Source organism: Pecten maximus, chromosome 9 (genome assembly GCF_902652985.1).
Source record: "Pecten maximus chromosome 9, xPecMax1.1, whole genome shotgun sequence".
Lineage (NCBI taxonomy): Eukaryota > Metazoa > Mollusca > Bivalvia > Pectinida > Pectinidae > Pecten > Pecten maximus.
The window spans coordinates 17,991,980-18,016,936 of NC_047023.1; the positions used below are offsets into that span (position 1 = coordinate 17,991,980).

The 24,957-nt window shown below is 37.2% G+C and overlaps 2 protein-coding genes across 2 annotated transcripts in view; both read left to right on the top strand.

Moving 5' to 3' along the window:
- Positions 1–6,900, top strand: part of LOC117334472 — a 50,125-nt gene extending 43,225 nt beyond the window's left edge. The window contains exon 23 of the mRNA XM_033894115.1: positions 1,334–6,900. Coding sequence (XP_033750006.1) covers positions 1,334–2,365 — 1,032 coding nt within the window. The 3' untranslated portion in view covers positions 2,366–6,900. The remainder of the gene's footprint in view (positions 1–1,333) is intronic.
- Positions 6,901–13,812: 6,912 nt separating this feature from the next.
- The window catches only part of LOC117334560, a 32,588-nt gene continuing 21,443 nt past the window's right edge, over positions 13,813–24,957 (top strand). The window contains exons 1-5 of the mRNA XM_033894244.1: positions 13,813–14,010; positions 15,605–16,208; positions 17,087–17,149; positions 19,255–19,317; positions 20,264–20,326. Of these exons, the coding sequence (XP_033750135.1) occupies positions 15,635–16,208; positions 17,087–17,149; positions 19,255–19,317; positions 20,264–20,326 (763 nt within the window). The 5' untranslated portion in view covers positions 13,813–14,010; positions 15,605–15,634. The remainder of the gene's footprint in view (positions 14,011–15,604; positions 16,209–17,086; positions 17,150–19,254; positions 19,318–20,263; positions 20,327–24,957) is intronic.

Genomic DNA, 24,957 nt, shown 5'->3' on the forward strand with positions numbered 1-24,957 from the left:
TACCTGATAAAGATACAACCAGTGACAACTGTTCAGGGTATTACAACTGACCTGGTGTATACCTGATAAAGATACAACCAGTGACAACTGTTCAGGGTATTACAACTGACCTGGTGTATACCTGATAAAGATACAACTAGTCACAACTGTTCAGGGTATTACAACTGACCTGGTGGATACATGACTCCTACAATGACTGATAAAGATACAACCAGTGACAACTGTTCAGGGTATTACAACTGACCTGGTGTATACAGGACTCCTACAATGACTGATAAAGATACAACCAGTGACAACTGTTAAGGGTATTATAACTGACCTGGTGTATACCTGATAAAGATACAACTAGTCACAACTGTTCAGGGTATTACAACTGACCTGGTGGATACAGGACTCCTACAATGACTGATAAAGATACAACCAGTGACAACTGTTCAGGGTATTACAACTGACCTGGTGTATACAGGAATCCTACAATGACTGATAAAGATACAACTAGTCACAACTGTTCAGGGTATTACAACTGACCTGGTGTATACCTGATAAAGATACAACTAGTCACAACTGTTCAGGGTATTACAACTGACCTGGTGGATACAGGACTCCTACAATGACTGATAAAGATACAACCAGTGACAACTGTTCAGGGTATTACAACTGACCTGGTGTATACCTGATAAAGATACAACTAGTCACAACTGTTCAGGGTATTACAACTGACCTGGTGGATACAGGACTCCTACAATGACTGATAAAGATACAACCGGTCACAACTGTTCAGGGTATTACAACTGACCTGGTGGATACAGGACTCCTACAATGACTGATAAAGATACAACCGGTCACAACTGTTCAGGGTATTACAACTGACCTGGTGACTCCTACAATGACTAATCCCTCTCTTGTTTCCAAACGTTACATGGCTTCAGAATCATGAGAAAGTTTTATATCATAGGTTTTGGTAAGCCAATCATGTATGACCTAACTTTTCATACATTATCAGTTATTGACTATAGGTTTTCTAGACTACAGATCGTTTCATAATCCTGGAGCCTGGTTAATGGAATTAGAGGTGTACATGTACATATTTTATTTCCATGTGTTGTGCTATTATTTTGGTCTAAAAGAGAAAATTTGAATAATCAGTTTCCCCTTTAGACAAAGATTACTTATTGGCTCTCAAGGAAAAATATTCATAAAAGGATAACACAATATTCATGTCTCCCTCTTTCAAGGGCATTAAATGTATACATTTCATCCCTTATCAGTTGATAAAATGAAACATATCTGCACATATGTATAAGTATCAGAAAGAGAGCTTTTGCTATTACAGGAAGAAGAAACATCTCCAGACGTGTTCCTATCGTACCAGTGGGGCAAACAGAAGGAGATTAAACAGCTGTACAGGAGGCTGAACGAACTTGGCTACAGCTGCTGGATGGATATTTACCAGATGGGAGGAGGGGACTCGCTCTATGACAAGATTGACAGGGGTGTCCGTGGCTGTAAAGTCATCCTGAGTTGTGTAACCACCAAGTATTCCCTATCGGCCAACTGTCGGAGGGAGGTGAGTCTGGGAGATTCTCTCAAGAAGCCAATGATTCCCTTGCTGCTGGAGAAGATCGACTGGCCCCCTGCTGGACCAATGAGTATGGTCTTCACACAGCTTCTGTTTATCAATTTCTACCGTGATGAAAACATCCAGATGTCCTGGGACGGCAGCAAATTTGATGAACTCCATGGTAAAATCAATGAATATATCCTGCCTATATCGAATGGGGATCAAAAAACAGCAGTCAAAGGTCCTGACAAAACATCTAAAGGAGCAACAAAACCTGTCGACCAAACAAAGGGGGCAGCACCTAAAGGAGCAACAAAAACTGTGGACCAACCAAAGGGGGCAGCACCTAAAGGAGCAACAAAACCTGTGGACCAAAAAAAGGGGGCAGCACCTAAAGAAGGAACAAAAACTGTGGACCAACCAAAGGTGGCGGCACCAAAAGGAGCAACAAAAACTGTGGACCAACCAAAGGGGGCGGCACCTAAAGGAGCAACAAAACCTGTGGACCAACCAAAGGTGGCAGCACCAAAAGGAGCAACAAAACCTGTCGACCAAACAAAGGGGGCAGCACCTAAAGGAGCAACAAAAACTGTGGACCAACCAAAGGGGGCAGCACCTAAAGGAGCAACAAAACCTGTCGACCAACCAAAGGGGGCAGCACCTAAAGGAGCAACAAAACCTGTCGACCAACCAAAGGGGGCAGCACCTAAACCTGCAAACCAATCAAAAGAGCAGACAGCTCCGAAAGAAGAAACAAAACCAGATCCTCCAAATAAAAAGTCTTCAGCTTGTGTACTACTGTAAAACCAAACGGCTATATAGCACAGCTTGTGTACTACTGTAATACCAAACAGCTATATAGCACAGCTTGTGTACTACTGTAATACCAAACGGCTATATAGCACACCTTGTGTACTACTGTAATACCAAACGGTTATATAGCACAGCTCGTGTACTACTGTAATACCAAACAGCTATATAGCACACCTTGTGTACTACTGTAATACTAAACGGCTATATAGCACAGCTCGTGTACTGTAATACCAAACAGCTATATAGCACAGCTTGTGTACTACTGTAATACTAAACGGTTATATAGCACAGCTTGTGTACTACTGTAATACCAAACAGCTATATAGCACACCTTGTGTACTACTGTAATACCAAACAGCTATATAGCACAGCTTGTGTACTACTGTAATACTAAACGGCTATATAGCACAGCTTGTAATACCAAACAGCTATATAGCACATCTTGTGTACTACTGTAATACCAAACAGCTATATAGCACAGCTTGTGTACTACTGTAATACCAAACAGCTATATAGCACAGCTTGTGTACTACTGTAATACCAAACGGCTATATAGCACAGCTTGTGTACTACTGTAATACCAAATGGCTATATAGCACAGCTTGTGTACTACTGTAATACCAAACGGCTATATAGCACAGCTTGTGTACTACGTAACTGTAATACCAAACGGCTATATAGCACAGCTTGTGTACTACTGTAATACCAAACAGCTATATAGAACAGCTTGTGTACTACTGTAATACTAAACGGCTATATAGCACAGCTTGTGTACTACTGTAATACCAAACGGTTATATAGCACATCTTGACATGACGTATAATGCTCACAACACCATATATTAATAGGATGAAGGCGAGAGAAGAAAAAAGTTTGGCGTTAGATTATTTTTGTGCTGAGAGATGCTGCATTTTCTTCTTTGTTTCATCTGAGAAAGACTGGCGAAAAGATTGATAAACTTTGTTCATCTATGTAGATTAATTACATGTAGATGACTTATTTATCCTTAATCTGCCCATCTGTTTAATTCTCCAATTAAAAGTAGAGTTTGGATCATTATAGAAGTACAAATCTTTTCTAATGAATTGCAAAATATATGGATGAGTTTTTTACAAGGTATGGTCTTACTACCCAAAAATATGGTAAGATATCCAGGTAAAAAGACATATAATAAGATTTTAGTTTATGGTTTAGGTTACTGAATTGGTTGATTGGTAGTTAGTTTGATAAATTTGGGTGATATATACAGGCCCATGTCTAAGTATTCCTATCTTTAAAGATATATAAGATTTTATATGTATTTGCTACTTATCAGTTTTTTACATGATTTTTACATTCTATGTACATTAGATATAGTTTTTATTAGTTTTACTCAATCCGTCCACCTTTTGCCAGTTTGTGATATACATTCCATACATATTTGTTTAGCTGTGATATCTTTACTATAGAGTATTTATTTTTGTTTAAATGCTGTATAAGTATTCTCCAATAACAAATTGATATTTGATTAATTACAGAAATGACTTACCTCACCTTTTTAGTCCACCGTTATCGGATTGTATCAGTGGTCTGTCGTCCGTTCATTGCATTGGAGGGTTTTTGCTCAAACTTCACTGGTACGTTCCCTTTGGTCCTTAGTTGTGTCAATTCAATTTTGATAGCGATTAGGAAAACCAAATGACCGACAGGGAGCCATCTTGGATTTTGACAGATGAAGTTTTTCATTGCTACTTCCTGAAAAATACTGGAGTGATTTTTCTCCAACTTAACATTTAGATTTCCCTTGGTCCTTAGTTGCCCATTTAAAAAATAAAATGGTCATAAGGCAGCCATCTTGGATTTTGACAATTACTATTTCTTGAAAAGTGCTGAAGGGATATTTATCAAACTTCACATGTAGGTTTCCCTTAGTCCATTGATGTGAATATATAATTATGAGTCTTAATTCACATCGAGATCAGAAATCAAGGTCAAAGATCAAGGTCCAAAGGTCAAGGTCTAAACTTGTATCTCATATTATACTGATGATCATGTTGTTATGACAATATTTCTAATACACACAATCTTGTGTAGTACAGCAATATTCCTGAAATTATGTCATGATATGTTCTTTCATTTTGAATCACATGCTCTGAAAATAGTATGTACTCTTTGCTTTCAGCAGCAGACAATTTTGAAATCTTGCTGTTTTCAATCACTTTCAGACAATCATACCATTGTGTTGTTATAGTTAAATCATACAGTGATATTGTGTATTTGTTGTTTTTGCATATTGAATGAAATTATATTTTCTCAAAATTAAGGGGGAAAATCATTAGTATTGCTGCAATTTTTGAGAAAAAATACTGTTTTTTTTCCATTTGTTAGCTTTTTTAATAGCTATTTTAAATTTCAGGGTAAAAAACTAGTACAATGAAAATATTTCCTATAAATCTCTGTCAAGCACTTCTGTATGATATACAGTGTATTAGTTATACAGGGTGTTTTGATAATAGATTAATTGTTAAATATATTTAATTGACACAGTATCATTTATATAGGGCATGTCATGTACGCCAATACAGTGTAGTGGGTTAATTAATGAAAAGCAAGTCAAAGATGATTTAAGTTTCTATTTCTAATTATCATATACACTGTATGATGTATATATATAGTTTATTTCTTTTGTATTTGCATTTACATGATTTTTTTTTCTTTTTTAAACATTTCATATAAGATAGTGCCATAATAATGTTTATTTGTTAATTATATCAGAATTGTTTTACACTAAATCATTTCGAGTTTGTAGGATTAACACTTTTACATGTTTTATATCATCAACTTACATTCCATTCTTGTATTTATTTTTATACCCAAACTTGGTAAAATGGGTTACTAAATTATTATTACTATAATAATTAATAGATTTTGCCCTTTGACTTTTGTTGGTCATGTTTAATTTTGAGACTGATTGAGAAATATGGTTGACAGTATCTTTGATTTTGAGTAGGTTAACTAAGTGTGTCGATACTGCTATTTCTCTAAAGGTACATCATATTTAAGAACATCAGTTATTTTTTCAATGAATTCTTTTTTAGACTTTATATCTTAAATATGTATTTGTTATACATCAATAAGCGCAATCAATAATGTGTAATAATTGTGTGGTTTTACAGTTTGCGGGTGAATTCAACTTTATCTCTACATGTATGTACATGACCTTTAATATTCCTGTGGTGTATAGAGTTGCAGCCAAAACACAATCACATCATCATTTCTAATTCTGTCAAAACTGCGTGATTCTGAATCTCGGCCTCGACACATATCACATTTAACAGAATTTTCTCCCTTGTCAGTGCCTTTGATGCTTATTGTGTAATTATTATTATGAATTTTATACTGCCATCTATATAAGGGCCGCAATAGCTCAGTCGGTTAGAGCACCAGTCTTGTAAACCGGTGAAGATCCAAAATGAATGGTGCGACATTCGACCCTTATCCACGTTTGTTTGCTTTTCTCTGGAATATGAGAAAGTGGCCGATCTGTGCTGTCATGGTTGTGTCTAGGGGCAAGACACTTTACTGTACCTGTAATTGCTCTTGATGTCATGTGTCGGGCCTCCTGTTAATGTTGTTCAGTGAGGTCGCTACCTACTACTGTACTACTATGGGAGACCCCACCTCGAAATGACCCTGGCTGTTCACGGGGTGATGAACCCAACAAACAAACAAAAATCCAGAAGTTCCTTTACACTTTGCAGACATTCTTTTGAAATTCATTAATTCTGTTATTTATACAAATCCTCAAAATGCTACATTTTTGTAATATTGTGTCTTTTTCAAAATTTTGTTAAATATTAAGCATTTTTCTCAGAATAACCTACTAATCATTTGTTTGAAGGGATATTACATAGAATGTAATGCTAAAGTACCACTTTTTAAAAAAAGTATGCATTTATGGAATATATGTCCATTGCTTGATCCTCCCTGAAACTTCATCAAGGTGGTGGTATCTTCATAAGAAAAATTGCCATTGTCACTGACAAAATAATAATCTTCAAGACATTACAAAGACAGTTAATTTTAAGTTAATTTTTTCTAATACACTTAACATATGTCAACATGTCAAAAGAGTGTGTGTAGTTTTTCAGCTCACCTGTGGTGTTGTGTTCATCGTCTGGTCGACTGGCTGTTCTGACACATGGCATCAACTTTTCTCTTGAAACAACTTCTGCTCAAAAACCTAGAGCTCTAGAGACCTGATATTGGGCCTGTAGCATGTTTGTGTAAATGAATGACATTGACCTAATTTAAGATCACTGAGGTCAAATGTGTTAAAATCTTTAAACAGTGATTTTTCTATGACCAAGAGACACAAAATCAGTTTAATGACCTAGATCAACTTCAATGTTGCTTAAGAAGCAGGTGAGACAGACCCATTAGGCCTCTTGTACATGGATGGCAGTATATTGTAATATGAGTAATACAATGGCGTGATTTTTTCAGACGATTTTAATCCAGATGAAATAAACTTCTTACTGATTTACTGGGAAAGTGTCTGTTTTGTGTGAAACGGTCCATGTAAATGAATGGATAATGCAGTGTATGTTATTGGTTTTTGACACGGGAACCATGCATATACCTGTATCAGAGATGTACCCTGATATTTAAACATTGAGCGTCAGTGAGTGTAGCAATGCCACCACAGGCGTCTGAAGTTCTGACAGTAAACTGAGATGTAATACCATATAAAAAATAAGAGTATCTACTGATGCCACGACTCACAAAAGAGCAAAGAGACAGGGCAATTGGCATGCTCATGGCTAACGTCAAACAGATTGATGTCGCCAGAACAGTCAACGTGACAAGACTGTCAATCAATAAATTGTGAAGAAAGTATACCTTTCACAGAACAATGGGAGATCTTCTAAGGACTGATCGGCCCCGTCAAACGTCTCCCAGGGAAGATATCTGACTGTCATCTCAGCCAGTCAGGGATCGCTTTTTGACGTCGACGTTGACAACATGACTTTATTTTGGGAATCGTTTTAGTCCAATGACCATTCGTAGATGACTTAAATCATTTTCGATGCAGACACAAAGACCATTCAAAGGTTTGATTCTTCTCTTCTTCTTCTTCTGTAGTTCCCTCCTTTGGTAGGAGAACCACCAGCTTTAGGCCGGTGTAAGCATTGTAGTTTTATGCCATTTTTAACCATCGTAATAGACATCAACGTCTTCAGTGGGCGCAACAATGTTGAGCCCAAAAATGATCTAGAATCGTGTTGTGTTGACTGACGAGTTTAGATTTTGTCTCGGCATGAGTTATGTACACTGCAGAGATGGCGACGTCGTGGCGGACATTATGCTGTGCACAACAGTTCGACCGCTCGGGAGGGGGAGGTGTTATGGTTGGGGGAGGCATCAGACAGAACGACAAAACAGATCTGATAACAATTCAATGAAATCTAACTGCAGCAATGTACTGTGCTAAGGTGCTGAACCAAGAGGTTGTACCATATCTCATACGTCATTGTCCAATGCAAGACAAAAGCTGACCCAACACTGCGCGAGTAACAGAACATTCTCAGCAACAATTAATGTGTTACAATGGCCATCGAAATCCCCGGACTTCAACCCCGCGGAACACATCTGGGATGTCTTAAACCGCCGTGTACGTCGTCAAAATCCACCGAGAACACCGGCTGAACTGGAAAGCATTCCAAGGGGCATCATCCAACATGACACAGGGTCCATGAGGAGGAGAATCAAAGCTGTAATGAACGCGAACAGAGTCCATACACGATACTGACACAGGGACTTGAGAATTAGTTACAGTCTACATGTATTTGGACCTCCCCTAGTGTGTATAGCACATTTTGAGACGTTTGGGGGGGGGGGGGGGGGCTAGATTAAAATTCGGTAAAAATTGACACCCCCGTTGTTCATGTATTGTATGTATGTATGTATAGCGGGGGTCCCAGTGACCTTGAACTTGACCCGACAACCCTGAAACTCGAATATGTCCGAGCTGTTCTGGTCCTTTTATAATTATCATTGTGTGACGTTTGATCTAAATCCCTCAAGGAATGAAGCTGCTAGAGCGTGCTTACAAGGATTTTCTAAAAAGAGTAACAGTGACCTTGAACTTGACTTGCTTAGGATTACAGCCAACTTTTCATAATTACTAAAATTGTAAAAATCACCTGGGATATTACTGGCCTCTTGCATTGGCTCGATCGGAGATCATCGTCCAACCTACATTCCAATAAAACATGTCTCTCTTTTACCACGTTTTTACGCACAAAACATTTTCTTTCGCTCAAAGAAGACAAGGTGGTCACTCATAACGACCCATTTCGATGGGTGTCGATCCAACCCCACTCCTAAACTTACATGGAGCTTGCGCACTACTATGGAATTTTGGCATTACTAATTAGGACCATTGAGTTCTCTTTTCAAATTGTCAATAAACTATTCCAAGCCACTGGTCATAACCTCACCGTCCTGAAGTTAGTTTTTACCATTAGACCTGTACTTATTCTGTACATGTTTCTAATTCTATTCGGTTCACAAAATAATGCTAAATCCTGACCAAATATGAAGGTTTCCTAAGGAAACAACAATCGGGATGGGGCTGGTCCCGATGGGTCTCCCGTCCACAAAATGAGGAGAGCAACTTGTCAAATTTTGTGCTCTCCGATGATACTTATATTTGTCCTGTTTGTCTGCGAAAATAATTTCACGCCTTCCTTCCATGGCTATTTGGCGAATTAATTAAGATTTCTCGTTGCCGCATTGCAGCCCGGCACACAGCAGAGAAACAACAGTTTGCCTTCCGATTCTAGCCCTACTATCATGTGTTGGTGCCCTACAGAGGGACAACTGTAACGGAAAAGGTAACAAGTGTATAGCACAAACTATTTTTTCTGTCTTGTTTCTCGATCTGACAGTTCAGTCATTAGGATATACTACAGATGTAGTTAAGTTCCTTATATGGAATTACTAGGTGTTAATGTGGTCACTGTATATAAGTTTCTGATCCGAAATAGGCAGAAACGAGAACATTAAAAGTACGGTTTAGGATTTGAAATTGATGATTGGTATTTTTTTAAATGTATATATATGTATCTGTCAAACTTATGTCATACGTTCAAAATCACTGCACCAACGACTCGGGAACGAATTAGCTTGAGACAGGGTAGGATTATTCATACTAGGACGCAAACATCCTTGCAACAAACAAACCAATCCAAAGAACACATACATTTAAGCTACGTTTCTGATTGGTCAGATTTCCAGTAGTCATTTTCTACGGAACTAATCAGCTAGATTACTGGATTTGGTTCATAAATAATTAAAGATTACTTAATATTAAAACAAAAATAGAAGACATATTACCCACCACACTGCACACAAGATCTGTGTTCAGTTAAAATTAATGTTAATTAAAGTGTATTGAATGATTTTATTATGGTGACTAATTGTTAGATAAAGTTGCAGAATAAATAACTGAAATTCAGTGGCGGATTCAGAGATTCAGAACTTGAAAAAAGGCATATAAATGTATGCACCGATATTTTATATACATTGAGAAGAGACGAATTATCTCCAACAAAGTCCTTTACATGTATACATATTTTTTAATTTATCAGATACACAAAGATTATTAAATATTGGTTAATAATCGTGCATCTCCAAAAGAGTGTACTGGTTAAGTCTAACGAGCTTTACCCGCAAGCGGAAACTTGTCGTACCATAAATTGGGATAAAGTATGGAAGAACATATTATGTACTCATGATTTTGGTTATGCTTGGCTTGAACAAGGAGTTGGAGATATTGCTGTATTTTATCATTATTCCAATCAAGGGTACGAGACATATGTATACAAGACTGGCATAGAGAGCTTGTAGACTCGCCACGAGCAAGATGTTACATACTTATCTCAAATGAAATTAGTTATAAGAGATATCTTGATATTGTTAATATAAAAAAAAACATTTAACAAGGTTTCGGGTATCTTCTCATAGCTTAAATATAGAAGCGTGAAGATGACATCGCCCGATTCCAATACCTCCGGAAATGCGTTATTGTAATTTTTGTACTCAAATTAAAAACGAATATCATTTTCTTATGGAATGTCCCTTATACTCGGAAATTAGGTTTTTTTTTTTTTTGTATAGGAAATATTATGCTAGACCTAATATGTTTAAATTCATAGATCTTATGTCGTCAGAGAACTGTACCATCATTCAAAACCTGGCGATGTATATTTACAAAGCAAATGAATTTACTGTTTAACAAGAGAGACATGTGAAATTACGTGTACCGGTATATTATCCTTTGCTTAATTTATGGTAGTACTGTTTTTCATGTTTTAATGTTCTGTCGTAAATACTGTGATGAAAAATTTCATTTATCAGTTTATTAATTGTTATTGGCTGAAATCGTACGAAAGTAGTATTATGTCTGTAACTGTTCCTACAGAGTATTAATCCTAGTATGTATTTTTTTGTGACCAGCTGGGATGGGGAACCCTGTCTGTCTCTGAGGTAGCCCGAGTTTCCTCTGGTGTCAGGGCCAGAGGAAACTCGGGCTATCTCTGAGGCTAAGGTTATCTCTTATTAAATCAATTGATAACAGCTTGGTATTCAATTAATTTGCAACAGTAATGTTTATAAAATTTAAGTAAAATGTTTATTGTACCCGCACATACAATATTGTCTAATAATTGGCCTACTGTATAGCTATTCCTCAACCGAATTACATCAAATGGTTCTTTAATGACTTATATAAAAAGAAATTGGAGGGTCAAGTCAAGGTATTGTAATATTGGCGTTTGCTTGACCGTGATTCATACAGTTTTCAGGGGCCGCGGTGGCCGAGTGGTTAAGGTGTCCCGACACTTTATCACTAGCCCTCCACCTCTGGGTTGCGAGTTCGAAACCTACGTGGGGCAGTTGCCAGGTACTGACTGTAGGCCGGTGTTTTTTCTCCGGGTACTCCGGCTTTCCCCCACCTCCAAAACCTGGCACGTGTGATATAGTAATGTAATAAGTAAAATTGATGAATATCTGCCTGACCCTTGGGTGTAACCCATGTGTTTACCTGGCCAAAGCGTATCGATTAACTTATGTAATAACCGGTCCTTTGGATCCGTGTGACCCTTGTGTTACCTAGCAAACGTATATTGATTGATTTGCTTATGTAGTTATCTATTGACCTTCATATGTACCTTCAATCCGTTGGCCAGCTATTTCGCATAAGACCATGTAATACTTTTATGTAATAGTTAAAGGTCAAGAGTTGTAAACAACTGGCCTATTATTGTGTATATAAGGAACACCTTATACCTGTTAACTGCGTCAGACTACCTGGGAGTCAGAGTAACAACATCTATGCTCTGTCTCCGAATAAAACTACATTCATCTATACGTGTGTCCAGACCTTTCATTTTCAACACCACATTATTCATCTATTCACGTCCTTAAATGACCCTGGACGTTAAACAAAAACAAAACAAACCAATCATACAGTTTTCAGATCTTTGGATCCTGCCTCCGTTCTCTTTGATATTTTGCAAATCAATAAAGATTTTCAAACTCGGGCTATTTCTAATACCTTGTCAAATGATTCAGGAGCTGACAATAATTTGTATTTTACAATGCTGCAACTTGCATGTGATTACATTGTGGTACACGTCAATTAAATCTTATTATTGGTAAGAATCGCGTCACTTGATAAATATATATACTGTTTGGTGATATATGAATAAGCTTGTACATTAGCAGAGACTCATATACTAATAGTCTCTGACATTAGTAATACAATTAGCTCATTATTGTTCAACTAATACAGTTACTAGTCTGCCTGGTATATATTTTTTCTTGCAGACAATATTTAGTCCAGATCACTTAATTATCAAGCAAACCACAACAACGTAACAACGTAATATACATGTATAATGTGTTCCCTCCATCCCCCTCCAAAACCAGCCAAAACGTAACCAGTCTTTCAATTTTTTGTCGGGGGAGGACCGCCTCGAACCCCCCTTCGACTTAGCTGTTACAGACATGGACATAATTTTAGCATAGATTTATAGTGCAATATTTAATCTAGTGGCAGAATTTTGTTTTGACACCATTTCCATGTTTGTGAGGCAGGACACGGGGAGTTATAAGGCTTGAGTAGTAATATTTTGTGATTTTCCGGATTTTCCTACAATAAAGTAGGGTGGTTACACTTAAATATCAATATCTTTCTTAAATGCCGGTCATGGGGTACTTTCCAGCTCACTGTATGTTCAGCTTGAATAGTTCTACACGTGATGTGAAAACCCGATTTTTTGCAAACTTCTGAAATATTTTAATTTCGATTTTTCTTTGGTAGAACGAAGAGGGAAATTAATTGTGGTCTGAGGCGAATTACAGACGTTTCGCCCCATTGTCACAATGTCCCATGCCACAATGTCCCAATTTTTTTCCTAATGTCCCAAATTTCTGTCACAATGTCCCAAGGAGGGTGTCACAGTGTCCCAAATTATTTGGGACATTGTGCCTGTCATTACCACAATGTCCCAAAATACCTTGCCACAATGTCCAAAATGTTACCACAATGTCTCAAAAATATTTCTCATGTATATTGCACATAACTACATCTATTACTACGATAATATTGGTAACACCATGGACATATGACTTTGAAAACTGGTTTTCTAAGGCATGTAATTTTTTTATCGGATGGATTTAAGATGTCATATTTCGTTTTGATGTTATCTGTTTATGGTTCTGTTCTTAAGAATATATAAAAAAGAAACATGATATATATACGTTCCGATATATATGCCCTGTTGAACTTAAGAATATATAAAAAGAAACATGATATATATACGTTCCGTTATATATAAATCCCGACGTACTTAATAAAATATAAAAAGAAACATGATATATACGTTCCGATGTACTTAATAAAATATAAAAGAAACATGATATATACGTTCCGATATTCACTCTCACAACTTTCCATCTATTTAAAACATGAGAAATATTTTTGGGACATTGTGGTAATGACAGGCACAATGTCCCAAATAATTTGGGACATTGTGACACCCTCCTTGGGACATTGTGACAGAAATTTGGGACATTAGGAAAAAAAATTGGGACATTGTGGCATGGGACATTGTGACAATGGGGCGAAACGTCTGGCACCCGTCTGAGGCCTGCATATGTGGCTATGACGTCACAAGTATGTAATATCCGCCACATTGTGTAACAGTTGTGTTCGCGAAAACTGACCATACTCGCGGACTCCAAATTTCTTACCGGCCGCCTGTTAGATCTACTGCTCTTCAAAACCCGGGAATAGTCGCCAAAATCACAAGGGTTCGTTACACATGATATGATGTATGAAATGGGTAGCACAAGCACATTAGATCAGAGACCTATAGGTCTCTGATTAGATGTAGGGATTTGTAACGACTCGCAGACTCCAAATCTCTTACCGGTCGCCTGTTACTGCTCTTCAAAACCCGGGAATAGTCGCCAAAATCACAAGGGTTCGTTACACATGATATGATGTATGAAATGGGTAGCACAAGCACATTAGATGTAGGGATTTGTAACGATATCTGGCGACAACGATTGGGGGAGTTTCAAAGGTAAGTTGCATGAAATAGTTGTACATGTACCTACAATTGTATCTGTTCATTGATCGATTTCACACTCACTTGCCTACTTGTCAAATGTCAATACATCAAAATGTGGAGGCCGTATGGTTGAAGTGTTGAACAACTGAAGTGTTCAACACTTCAGTTGAAGTGTTATCATGATTATATTAATAGACCGCCATCTTACATACAGGAAGTAAGCCAATCAGAATAACTTTCGGTTTACTAATGATTTGTTGACAACAACCACGTCTGTCGGTTGGCTTTTTGCTCAAGATCTGTTTCTATGTTATGATGTTGATGGGTGCGACAAATATCAAAATTGTATTACCGAAGCAAAGTAATATTTATGAAATTACTTCCTTTTACTTTGTTGGTATCTAATGAATAATGCAAAATGTATGTATACCAGGGGGGACTAAATTAGAAAAGTATTATTGCACAAATGAAATCTAGCTGGTTTTCAATTTGGCAAAAATACAAGGAATACTTATATAAGTGAACAGTAAGCAAGATTTCCATTTGTTCCTGCACAGTTACCATGCTATCAAAATATATCTATGATTCACTCAAGGGAAGTATAATCAATATTATGTAGCGAAAAACTGCGGCTGTCGGATCAGAGTCCCATACTGCCCTCGGTAGGTGTCTTCAAGATAGCGTCAGACACCCGCCACAATACCCGAGTTTAGAGAAAAAGTAAGAGTGGCGTCTCGTCTAGAAAACAATTCAACACCATACGTAGTATGTACAGTACACTATATGTAGTGAATCCAGCTTGGCTATCCAGCTGTATTCAGCAACATCTGCATTCAAAGGACATTAATTGTTATAGTTTACAATTTACAGTTTATAGAGTAACTACGACACAACTCTCCCATAAGGAATACCAGTAAAATCCAGCAAAGCAACATGCACCTAGGCATGTAAAACTCAAACTCCACCTCCGCTCTCACCTTTTTTATACAGAAACCTGCATGCAGGAGCGCTTGCAGGAGCATCCCGTTCCTGACCTTATTCTGAATTTTCTGACGATCTTACTTCATAACATCAGAACCCTTCAGATTACCCGCTCCTGTGATTGAGCGGTCGGCTCCTAATTTATCCTAAATGTGACCATAATAATACACATAGCACTAAGAAAAACAATTATCGATTAACTAAAAAAATAAGATGTCCAATTGTCATCACTATTTTCCAGAAAGATTTTTATGAATAATTTTGATTCCTCTTGTACATGTATCAGTAATATTATTGAATTAAAGTTTGCTAACCCTATTTTCTTAATTTACTAGTTCTAGCATGATTTTCTGAATGGAAAGGGTCTGTTATTCGGCTCTGATGCAAGTTCTGCCATTAGAAAATCCCATATAAGTCGGCCATCCTTGTGACCAATCTGATTAAAACCAGTTGTTACATGGCTACATTGAATTACTACATACTATGCCTGAACAGACGAGTACAAAGTAAACGTTTAAACAGCTGATTTTAATCAGATTGTCCTGGTGACTTATTGTTTTACCATATCAAACTGGAAAATCTTTTAAAAGCTAAACTAAAACATGTTTTGGTTTCTAATTTACAGCATCACTGTCACTTCCTCTCCGTAAACAAAATGGCAGCCAAGTACCAATCTACCAAGGAAACTGTCAATTTTGCGCGAATTTGTAGAGTAATGGTTGATGTTGTCCCAGATGTCTTCAGAGAATTACTGCTCTGCCGTCTGCCAGCTTCAGGACTTACCCCTACTCTTGGCAACCAGAAGACACAGATCTTCTCCCAGTTGAATAAACAGCAGAAGAAGATCCTGTACCCCCCAGTTGGAATGTTTGTAGGTTCTCTGAAAGATTTAGATGTATCACTTATCTACATCTTACTTAGGAACTTAGGAAATATTCCTCCTCACCAGAATGGTTGGGGGAAAAGTCCAGATCCTGCAGACAGGTCTCTTTCTGCCAACATTGAGCGTCTGCGTATTCATCGTAATGAAGCATACGCACATGCAAATACTGCCTTCCTTTCTGATGGAGATTTTCAGACAAGATGGGTGGACATCAGACAGAGTGTGGAGGAGATAGAGAAAGTTGTCCCAATGAAAATGACATTTGTCACGGAGATAGACAGCATACTGACCATGAGGATTGACCCCTTAACAGAGACTTTGAATGTTCTTGTAAAGAAACTTGAAGGTAAGCAGTACGTAGAGACTTAGATAGATGGTATTACCTTGAATAATTGATATCAGCTCAACTGGTCCTATGTATCAAGCTTAAGGTAAGCTAATATATCAACGTCGTAGTGCCAGAAGGTCATAAGTGGCAGTTGGTACCAATTTTGCGTTTTCTCCATATTCTGAAATAGAGTTAGCATCTCTGTCATGTGTCAAAAGGTCATATCTGTAGCTTAATGACTATATATATACTGTATAGATAGAGATATCATCAATTTAACTATGACATAAGTGTAAGAGTGGTGTTGTAGAACCAGAGGGTAGTGTATGTCACCTACTTTCTTTCATTTCTGGCTGTAGTAATAGGTACGTTATGTTGTAAAGGTTGTTAGTAGTTGTTACTACCATATACATGTGTATGGATTTCATATAAAAGATCATTGTAAATCAAGCTGATCAGTTTTACTTCAATATTATTGGATTTAACTTAATTAATATAAGATAGAGGCAAGTCTTAAATTGATATGAAAGTTCCTTTACAAAAAATAAACTTAAAATTATTGTGATTAAGACTTTATGAAACAAATTTTAAATGGAAAAGATATATATGTAGTCGGTCTGAACTGACTGTTTCCTGTGTGCCTTGGAGGATGCAGTATTTTGATGATTACTATACAATGTACAAATGTACATATATACCATATTAGATATATAGAAGAATGGGAAGTAGGGTTTTTTTCACCATAATGATTGACATATCAAGTTCCATGCAGTTTCAGGGTTTTTGGGTCAAGGTCACTGTTACTAGTTTTAGTGGGGGGCAGTAGAGGACATGTATTTCAAAAAGAAAACAAAGCAGAGGTAAAATGATAATACTGAATGTTTATGTCTTTTTAGATAAAACCAATGATGTAAAAGACCAACAAGATACAACAGCAAATGATGTGGATGAAATAAGAGGTATGATATAAAAGGTCGAGAGATCTTAAGAGCTATATGTGAAATTATTTACTTGGAAACCATTCAGGGTTTTCCTGCCTACATATTTGGGGTGGATAATCGGTCCCATTCCCAGTTATAAATTACCTTATTTTTTCCCAATTTCAATACAAAAATTCCCAATTGATTGTCAACATTCAAAAAATGAATTCAGGAATTTTACCCGGTCATTAATTTCATGATTAGGCTATGCTGTTGTCAAAATCTTCTTGATGCTTAGTGTATAATTTATGTCCCCACTTTAAAATGCGTAACTGACTCAAGTTGAATTAACATGACAGCAACACTTAACAAAGGTATTTATGTCAAGATGATTTGGTTTTCTGATTACTGATTTGAAATTGAATAAATTTGAAAGATTATCCAGACATAATGAATCAAGGTAATGTATCAGAAATATTTTCAGAGATTGGTGAGTACCAAAATCATACATTCTTAGATATAAGTTATCTTTTTACTTTTAACTTTACTCATATGCTACAATATATGCTGATGTCAATTCTCACTAAATGTTTATATATATAGAGAATACATGGTCAGTGTCTTAAAATATAAGCTGTATTTTGGCGAGGGTAAAGAAAGACAAAAGTGGCGAGCCTCTTTTGTCTTTCTGTCCCGAGCAACAGTCATCAAAATAATCATTAAAAATAATCATTTTGAAGTGAAACGGTGTCAAAACTGACAGAAATGTGTTGCCTTTTAAACGTAGTTTCACTTTGAAGTAGGTCAGTCGCATTGACGCACGTGCTAAGATTCCAAAATACAGCTGTTTTCCGTCACTGCCGTATACAGCAAAAATATATATGGTGGGTGTATTCCGACAATGCGGTGGCAGTTGCAGGATAAAATCATATACCTGTTACTTGTAGTATCTTTTTGCAATGTTTACTTTAACCTGACAATGACTTTACAGTCATTGTCCGTTGTCCGTTGTCCATCAACATTTCCTTTAAATCACTACTAGTCCTAAATGACTGAATGAATTTTGGTTAGATTTCCAGCCTGTTGCATTATGGGGTAAATGAGATCAAATTTTGTATAAATGTTGAGATTGGCTCTGATGGGGTAGGAGAGGTGGGGTCCAAAAAATTTGTTTACTGGGTGAAGCAGCTCAAAAATAGTAATATATTTGTAATATAACATAAATGAGAATTACTTAAATATCCAGGTGAGCAATGCGGTCATCTTGGCCTCAGATTTCCTTTAAACAACGTTAACTTAAACCAAAAGGTGCATAGTCCCAATTTTACCTGTAGCATGCATGCTGGGGTGAATCTCTCCCAAGCTTGTTCAAATGAATGATCTTGACCTACATTTAGGGTCACAAGGGTCAAACAAGCTAAAAAAAATTAAACCAACCTCTTAATGACCAAGATTCCCAGAGACCTGATATTTTACCCATATGATGTTGGGATGTAGGGCTGCCAAGTTTGTTCGAATGAAAGACATTGACCTACATTTAGGGTCACAAGGGTCATACAAGCTAAACAATTTTAAATAACCTCTTCTTAATGACCAAAATTCCCAGAGACCTGATAATTGCCTGTAGGATGTTATGGGCATATATAAGGCTGTCAAGTTTGTTCAAATGAAAGACCTTGATCTTGACCTACATTCAAGGTCATGGGTCAAAGTCTTTAAGAACTTCTTTTCAGTATCCAAGAGGGGCAGACATCTCAATATTTGGCCTGTAGGATGCTTGGTGTAGAGCTACTTAGTTGTTCAAATGTTTTACCTTGACCTTCATTCAAAATCAATTTATCAAATATGCTAAAATCTTGAAACAACTTCTCAAAGAGGCCCAGAAAAGCAGGTGAGCAAAACATGCCAATTTGTTTGAACAAAAGTCCCATGTGATTGATTTCTGCCAATACTGCATAAATATAAGAGAGCAAGAATGAAGGGGAAATGTTAAACTTACGGGTATTTAGAATTAGTGACACAATGTTAGACACTGTTATTTAGACATTGATACTTAAGATATGGAATGTTTGGTATTTCCCAATAACAGTACTTTGAAATTTATTCTCTATACATATATAGTTATTTATTGTTTGTCTTTCCAGGGGAGATCAGTGGTCTCAAAGATCAACATGACACAATGGCAACTAATGTGGATAACATAAAGGGTAAGAAATGTAGGATTTCAACAGAACATTATAAGAATAGAACTTGTTAAATAACTAATAGTTGGGATAACCACCCTTTTAATCAAATGTCTACTTACTGAGAATAATGAGTCATTCTGTCATAAATGAATGGTCCAGATCTGAATTGTTGATAAGAAAAATCAAGAATAATCAACAGTTGTTTATGTATTTAAGTGTCTAGTTTTTTAAATGACTACCAAAACCTGTTTAGCTTGTCTCTCAATGAAAGGGGGACCTTATGTTGTCACTCCAGTGTCGGCATAAGAGTCAGCATTGGTTTCAAAATGTTCTGTTTTTGGCCGAAATGGCTACCATATGTTTACAAATGAACAACATTTGATGTCACAGGTGTCAAAGGTGTTGAAGTTTTCTAATAATTTCTACTCAATAACCAAGAGGCCCAAATTCAGGATGTTGGCCCATTAGCATGCTTGGGATTTGAAAGAGGGCTATTAGGTTTGTTAAAATAACCCATCTTGACCAACTTTCAAGGTCAAAGATGTCAAAAGGGCTTTAATCTTCAAATGACTTTTCATCAATAGCCAAGAGGACCAGGGTCATGATTGTGAGTCAGTAGCATGCTGGGATGGTGGCTACTAAGATCAAATTAAGGACACTGCTTTCAAATGTGCCTTAAACAAAATCTTCCTCATCAAAGCCAAAAACCTCAGGGTCATCATATTTGGCAGTTAAATGTTTGGATTGAGGGCTGCCAAGTCTGTTCCAATGATTGTGCTTGACTGGCTTTCAAGATCACAGGGGTCAGATCCATTAAAAGCAAAAACATCAACTGCCTGCATCTCAGGTGAATGTTAAGGCCCTATGGGCCTCTTTTAATTGATATGTATGACATTTAATGTTTTCCATAATTAACTTCAATATTCTGTATTCAGACTCAACACTGATTATAATGTTGTCTTTTCAGGGGAATTTGATGACTTCAAAGGTAGACAAGACATGTTGAAAACTGGTGTGGCAAATGTCAAAGGTATGATATAGAGAGTCAGAATACTTTATCAATAGTAACATTGGAGAAGGGTTATCGAAGTACAGTCAAACCTGCTCTAACGACCCCGTGTATATAATGACTGCCTGTCCATAACCACCGGTTTTAAGATTCCCCGTGAGATTTTACTATATAACGACCCTCTGTATAGCGACTACCTGTCTAATGTGACTAACGACCGGTGATTTTGGAACGTTGGTTGCTAATTTATTTTCTGTAGCGACCAATTTCTGTCAGCCATCTTCTGCTCTCGGCAGCCATCCCTCATTAAATCCCCGGAAAATTCAGACACATCAACCCTGGCCTGATTATACAAACAAAGGACCACCACAACCCTGGCCTGATTATATGAACAAAAGACCCCTACCACCTGTTAGCCTATAATTAGGGCCCCGCATCGAGAGATGCGGGTGCCCTATAGTAATCAGGTTGTCCGTCTGTCCGTCTGTCTGTCCGTCCGTCTGTCCGTTTTTAGCCCACCATCATCAGATGGTGAGCTATTCAAATCGCCCTGCGTCCGTGGTCCGTGGTCCGTCCGTCCGTCCGTAAACAATTCTTGTTATCGCTAATCCTCAGAAAGTACTGAAGGGATCTTTCTCAAATTTCATATGTGGGTTCCCCTTGGTGCCTAGTTATGCATATTGCATTTTGAGACCAATCGGAAAACAACATGGCCGACAGGCAGCCATCTTGGATTTTGACAATTGAAGTTTGTTATCGCTATTTCTGAGAAAGTACTGGAGGGATCTTTCTCAAATTTCATATGTAGGCTCCCCTTGGTGCCTAGTTATGCATATTGCATTTTGAGACCAATCGGAAAACAACATGGCCGACAGGCAGCCATCTTGGATTTTGACAATTGAAGTTTGTTATTGCTATTTCTGAGAAAGTACTGAAGGGATCTTTCTCAAATTTCATATGTAGGCTCCCCTTGGTGCCTAGTTATGCATATTGCATTTTGAGACCAATCGGAAAACAACATGGCCGACAGGCAGCCATCTTGGATTTTGACAATTGAAGTTTGTTATCGCTATTTCTGAGAAAGTACTGAAGGGATCTTTCTCAAATTTCATATGTAGGCTCCCCTTGGTGCCTAGTTATGCATATTGCATTTTGAGACCAATCGGAAAACAACATGGCCGACAGGCAGCCATCTTGGATTTTGACAATTGAAGTTTGTTATCGCTATTTCTGAGACAGTACTGAAGGGATCTTTCTCAAATTTCATATGTAGGCTCCCCTTGGTGCCTAGTTATGCATATTGCATTTTGAGACCAATCGGAAAACAACATGGCCGACAGGCAGTCATCTTGGATTTTGACAATTGAAGTTTGTTATCGCTATTTCTGAGAAAGTACTGAAGGGATCTTTCTCAAATTTCATATGTAGATTCCCCTTGGTGCCTAGTTATGCATATTGCATTTTGAGACCAATCGGAAAACTACATGGCCGACAGGCAGCCATCTTGGATTTTGACAATTGAAGTTTGTTATTGCTATTTCTGAGAAAGTACTGAAGGGATCTTTCTCAAATTTCATATGTAGGCTCCCCTTGGTGCCTAGTTATGCATATTGCATTTTGAGACCAATCGGAAAACAACATGGCCGACAGGCAGCCATCTTGGATTTTGACAATTGAAGTTTGTTATCGCTATTTCTGAGAAAGTACTGAAGGGATCTTTCTCAAATTTCATATGTAGGCTCCCCTTGGTGCCTAGTTATGCATATTGCATTTTGAGACCAATCGGAAAACAACATGGCCGACAGGCAGCCATCTTGGATTTTGACAATTTAAGTTTGTTATCGCTATTTCTGAGAAAGTACTGAAGGGATCTTTCTCAAATTTCATATGTAGGCTCCCCTTGGTGCCTAGTTATGCATATTGCATTTTGAGACCAGTCAGAAAACAACCTGCCCGACAGGCAGCCATCTTGTATTTTGACAATTGAAGTTTGTTATCGCTATTTCTGAGAAAGTACTGAAGGGATCTTTCTCAAATTTCATATGTAGGTTCCCCATGGTGTTGCATTTTGGGACCAATCCGAAAACAACAGACAGCCATTATTCCTAAATCGTAAATTTTATATATAGGTTCCCCTTGTTTGAAAAGTACTAGAGGGCTGTTTCTGAATTTACACAGATTAGTAAGACTTAGAGGAAGGGAAAAGTAGAGAAAAGATCAATCTGACATGGAACCTATAAAGATCATTCAATGGTGGGCGCCAAGATCCCTCTGGGATCTCTTGTTTTTCTTCTGCACAAAAATGATTGAAGGAGATGAAGGATTTGTATCAAATTAGAACTGATGATTCCTCATGCATCCTAGATCAGATGTGTAGTATTTCATGCAAATCGGATTCAAAATGGCTGTTAGGCGGCCATATTGGATTTTAACATTAACATGAAAATACTGGATCTTTGTTGTTTTTAACTGTTCACTATTCGATTATGCAAAGTTGTCAAGAAATAAACCAAGAGTTAACTGACAGAATGATCAAACTCATAGTTCAAGGTCACAAGTTCATAGGTCAACGGTCAAGGTCATCCTTGGTCGGCTTCAAAATGCCAGGTAATCGACCCTTTTGGATTTTAGCAGTCAAAACAATTTTGACATTTTCTTATCAATGAATGATCTTGTTTTTGATATGCTTTTATATAAATTTGAAACATTAGTTATAGCAGATTGCAGAATTGTTTATTAGGGCCCCGCATCAAAGATGCGGTGCCCTATAGTAATCAGGTTGTCCGTCTGTCCGTCTGTCTGTCCGTCTGTCCGTTTTTTTCTTTTGCGCCAAATTATTGACAAGAGTTGGAGGATTTCGGTGAAAATTGGTACATAGTGGTATTTAGATAATCCAAACACAATGGTACCACTTACAAAATCGTCGGTTGCCATGGTAACAAATGGAGGTTTCTGATTGGTTGAAATTTCGATATTGTTCGATTTCGGTGAAAATTGGTACATAGTGGTATTTAGGGAAGCCAAACACAATGGTACCACTTATGAAACCGTCTGTTACCATGGTAACAAATGGAGGTTTCTGATTGGTTGAAATTTCGATATTGTTCGATTTCGGTGAAAATTGGTACATAGTGGTATTTAGGGAAGCCAAACACAATGGTACCACTTACGAAACTGTCTGTTGCCATGGTAACAAATGGAGGTTTCTGATTGGTCAAAATTTAGTTATTGTTCGATTTTGGTGAGAGAATTGGTATATAGGGGTTTTGAGGGAACAATGGTTCACCTTTCCAAAACCTGTGTTGTCATGGGAATGAAACAGAGGCTTCTGATTGGTAGAAATTTTGATATTATTTGATTGCGGCGAAAATTGGTACATACAGGTATTGAGGGAAGCCGATTTTCGATGATGTAACATTTTACATATTGACATAAAACCACAATACACACATACATATACAATACTATTACAGTCTTCCATTAGCATAATTTATGACTTATGCAAAGTTGGTCACAATCAAACAAGATATCAACTGACCAAAGTTCAAAGTCAATGGGTCATATGTTAAGGTCGGATTGACATTTTTTAAATGGTAAATCTTAAGTTGGTCACAATCAAACAAGGTATCAACTGACCAAAGTTCAAAGTCAATGGGTCATATGTTAAGGTCGGATTGACATTTTTTAAATGGTATTAAAGATTTTGTTATGACATTATGAAGGTAAGTTGGTGTCAAGCGACCAAATTTTGAAGTTGATTGGGTCTAAATATAAAAAGTTTTAAAACAAAAAAAGGTGAAAAAAGTACTGGTTTGGATTTCTTATACCTCAAATGACAAAAAAAGGACATTATTAAAATATTTTTAAAAATCCTTTTTTTCTCCCCTTTTCTTCACATTTGGTATGTTTTGTTTTTCAGAAAACCCTCTCAAGTTTACCTTATTAGAATAACTGCATTGAGTTTATATCAGTTTGTGTGCTCCTTGATATTAGATTTGAAACAAATTTGAAAAGTGTAATGCTTGTAGAATTCTTTTAGCTAGCTTTTCCATACAATAATAATAAGCAGTATTGTCAGTGGCCCTATTAATGCTAACATTAATGAAACAATAGCAAAGGTTAATCAAAAACATATATCTAATAGTTTCATGTCAATATATTACAATCAGTGTTTTTCCTGGGTATTTTGGGAAAACTTCAATATGCCAAATTGGGAAAATTTGAGCGCAAACTGTAAATTACACCCAAACACATACATTGAATTTTGTATGCTAACCAATTTTACAATGCACAGTGTATTCCTAAAAACGAAACTGGGAATTTTTTCATTGATTGTGAAAATTCGTCATACAAATGTTATTTGGAATTTTCGAGTTGATTTTGGGAAAAAATCAGGCTAAAACGCATTGAGAATGGGGTCGTTTGGCGCACCCAGTTATATAGGCAGGAAAAACACTGACAATAATTATTACATCTACCCTGAAGGGTCAGACACATAGCGGGGCCCTTTCTGACGTGTCAGTGTTCTAGTTACTGTAGCTGGCCTGGGGCTCGGTGAGAGAGGAGTCGGGTCACCATGTGTGTGGGTAATATTACATTACAACTGCATAGGTGGCTTCATTTGACACGGTCAGTTAATTTTGTGATTACAA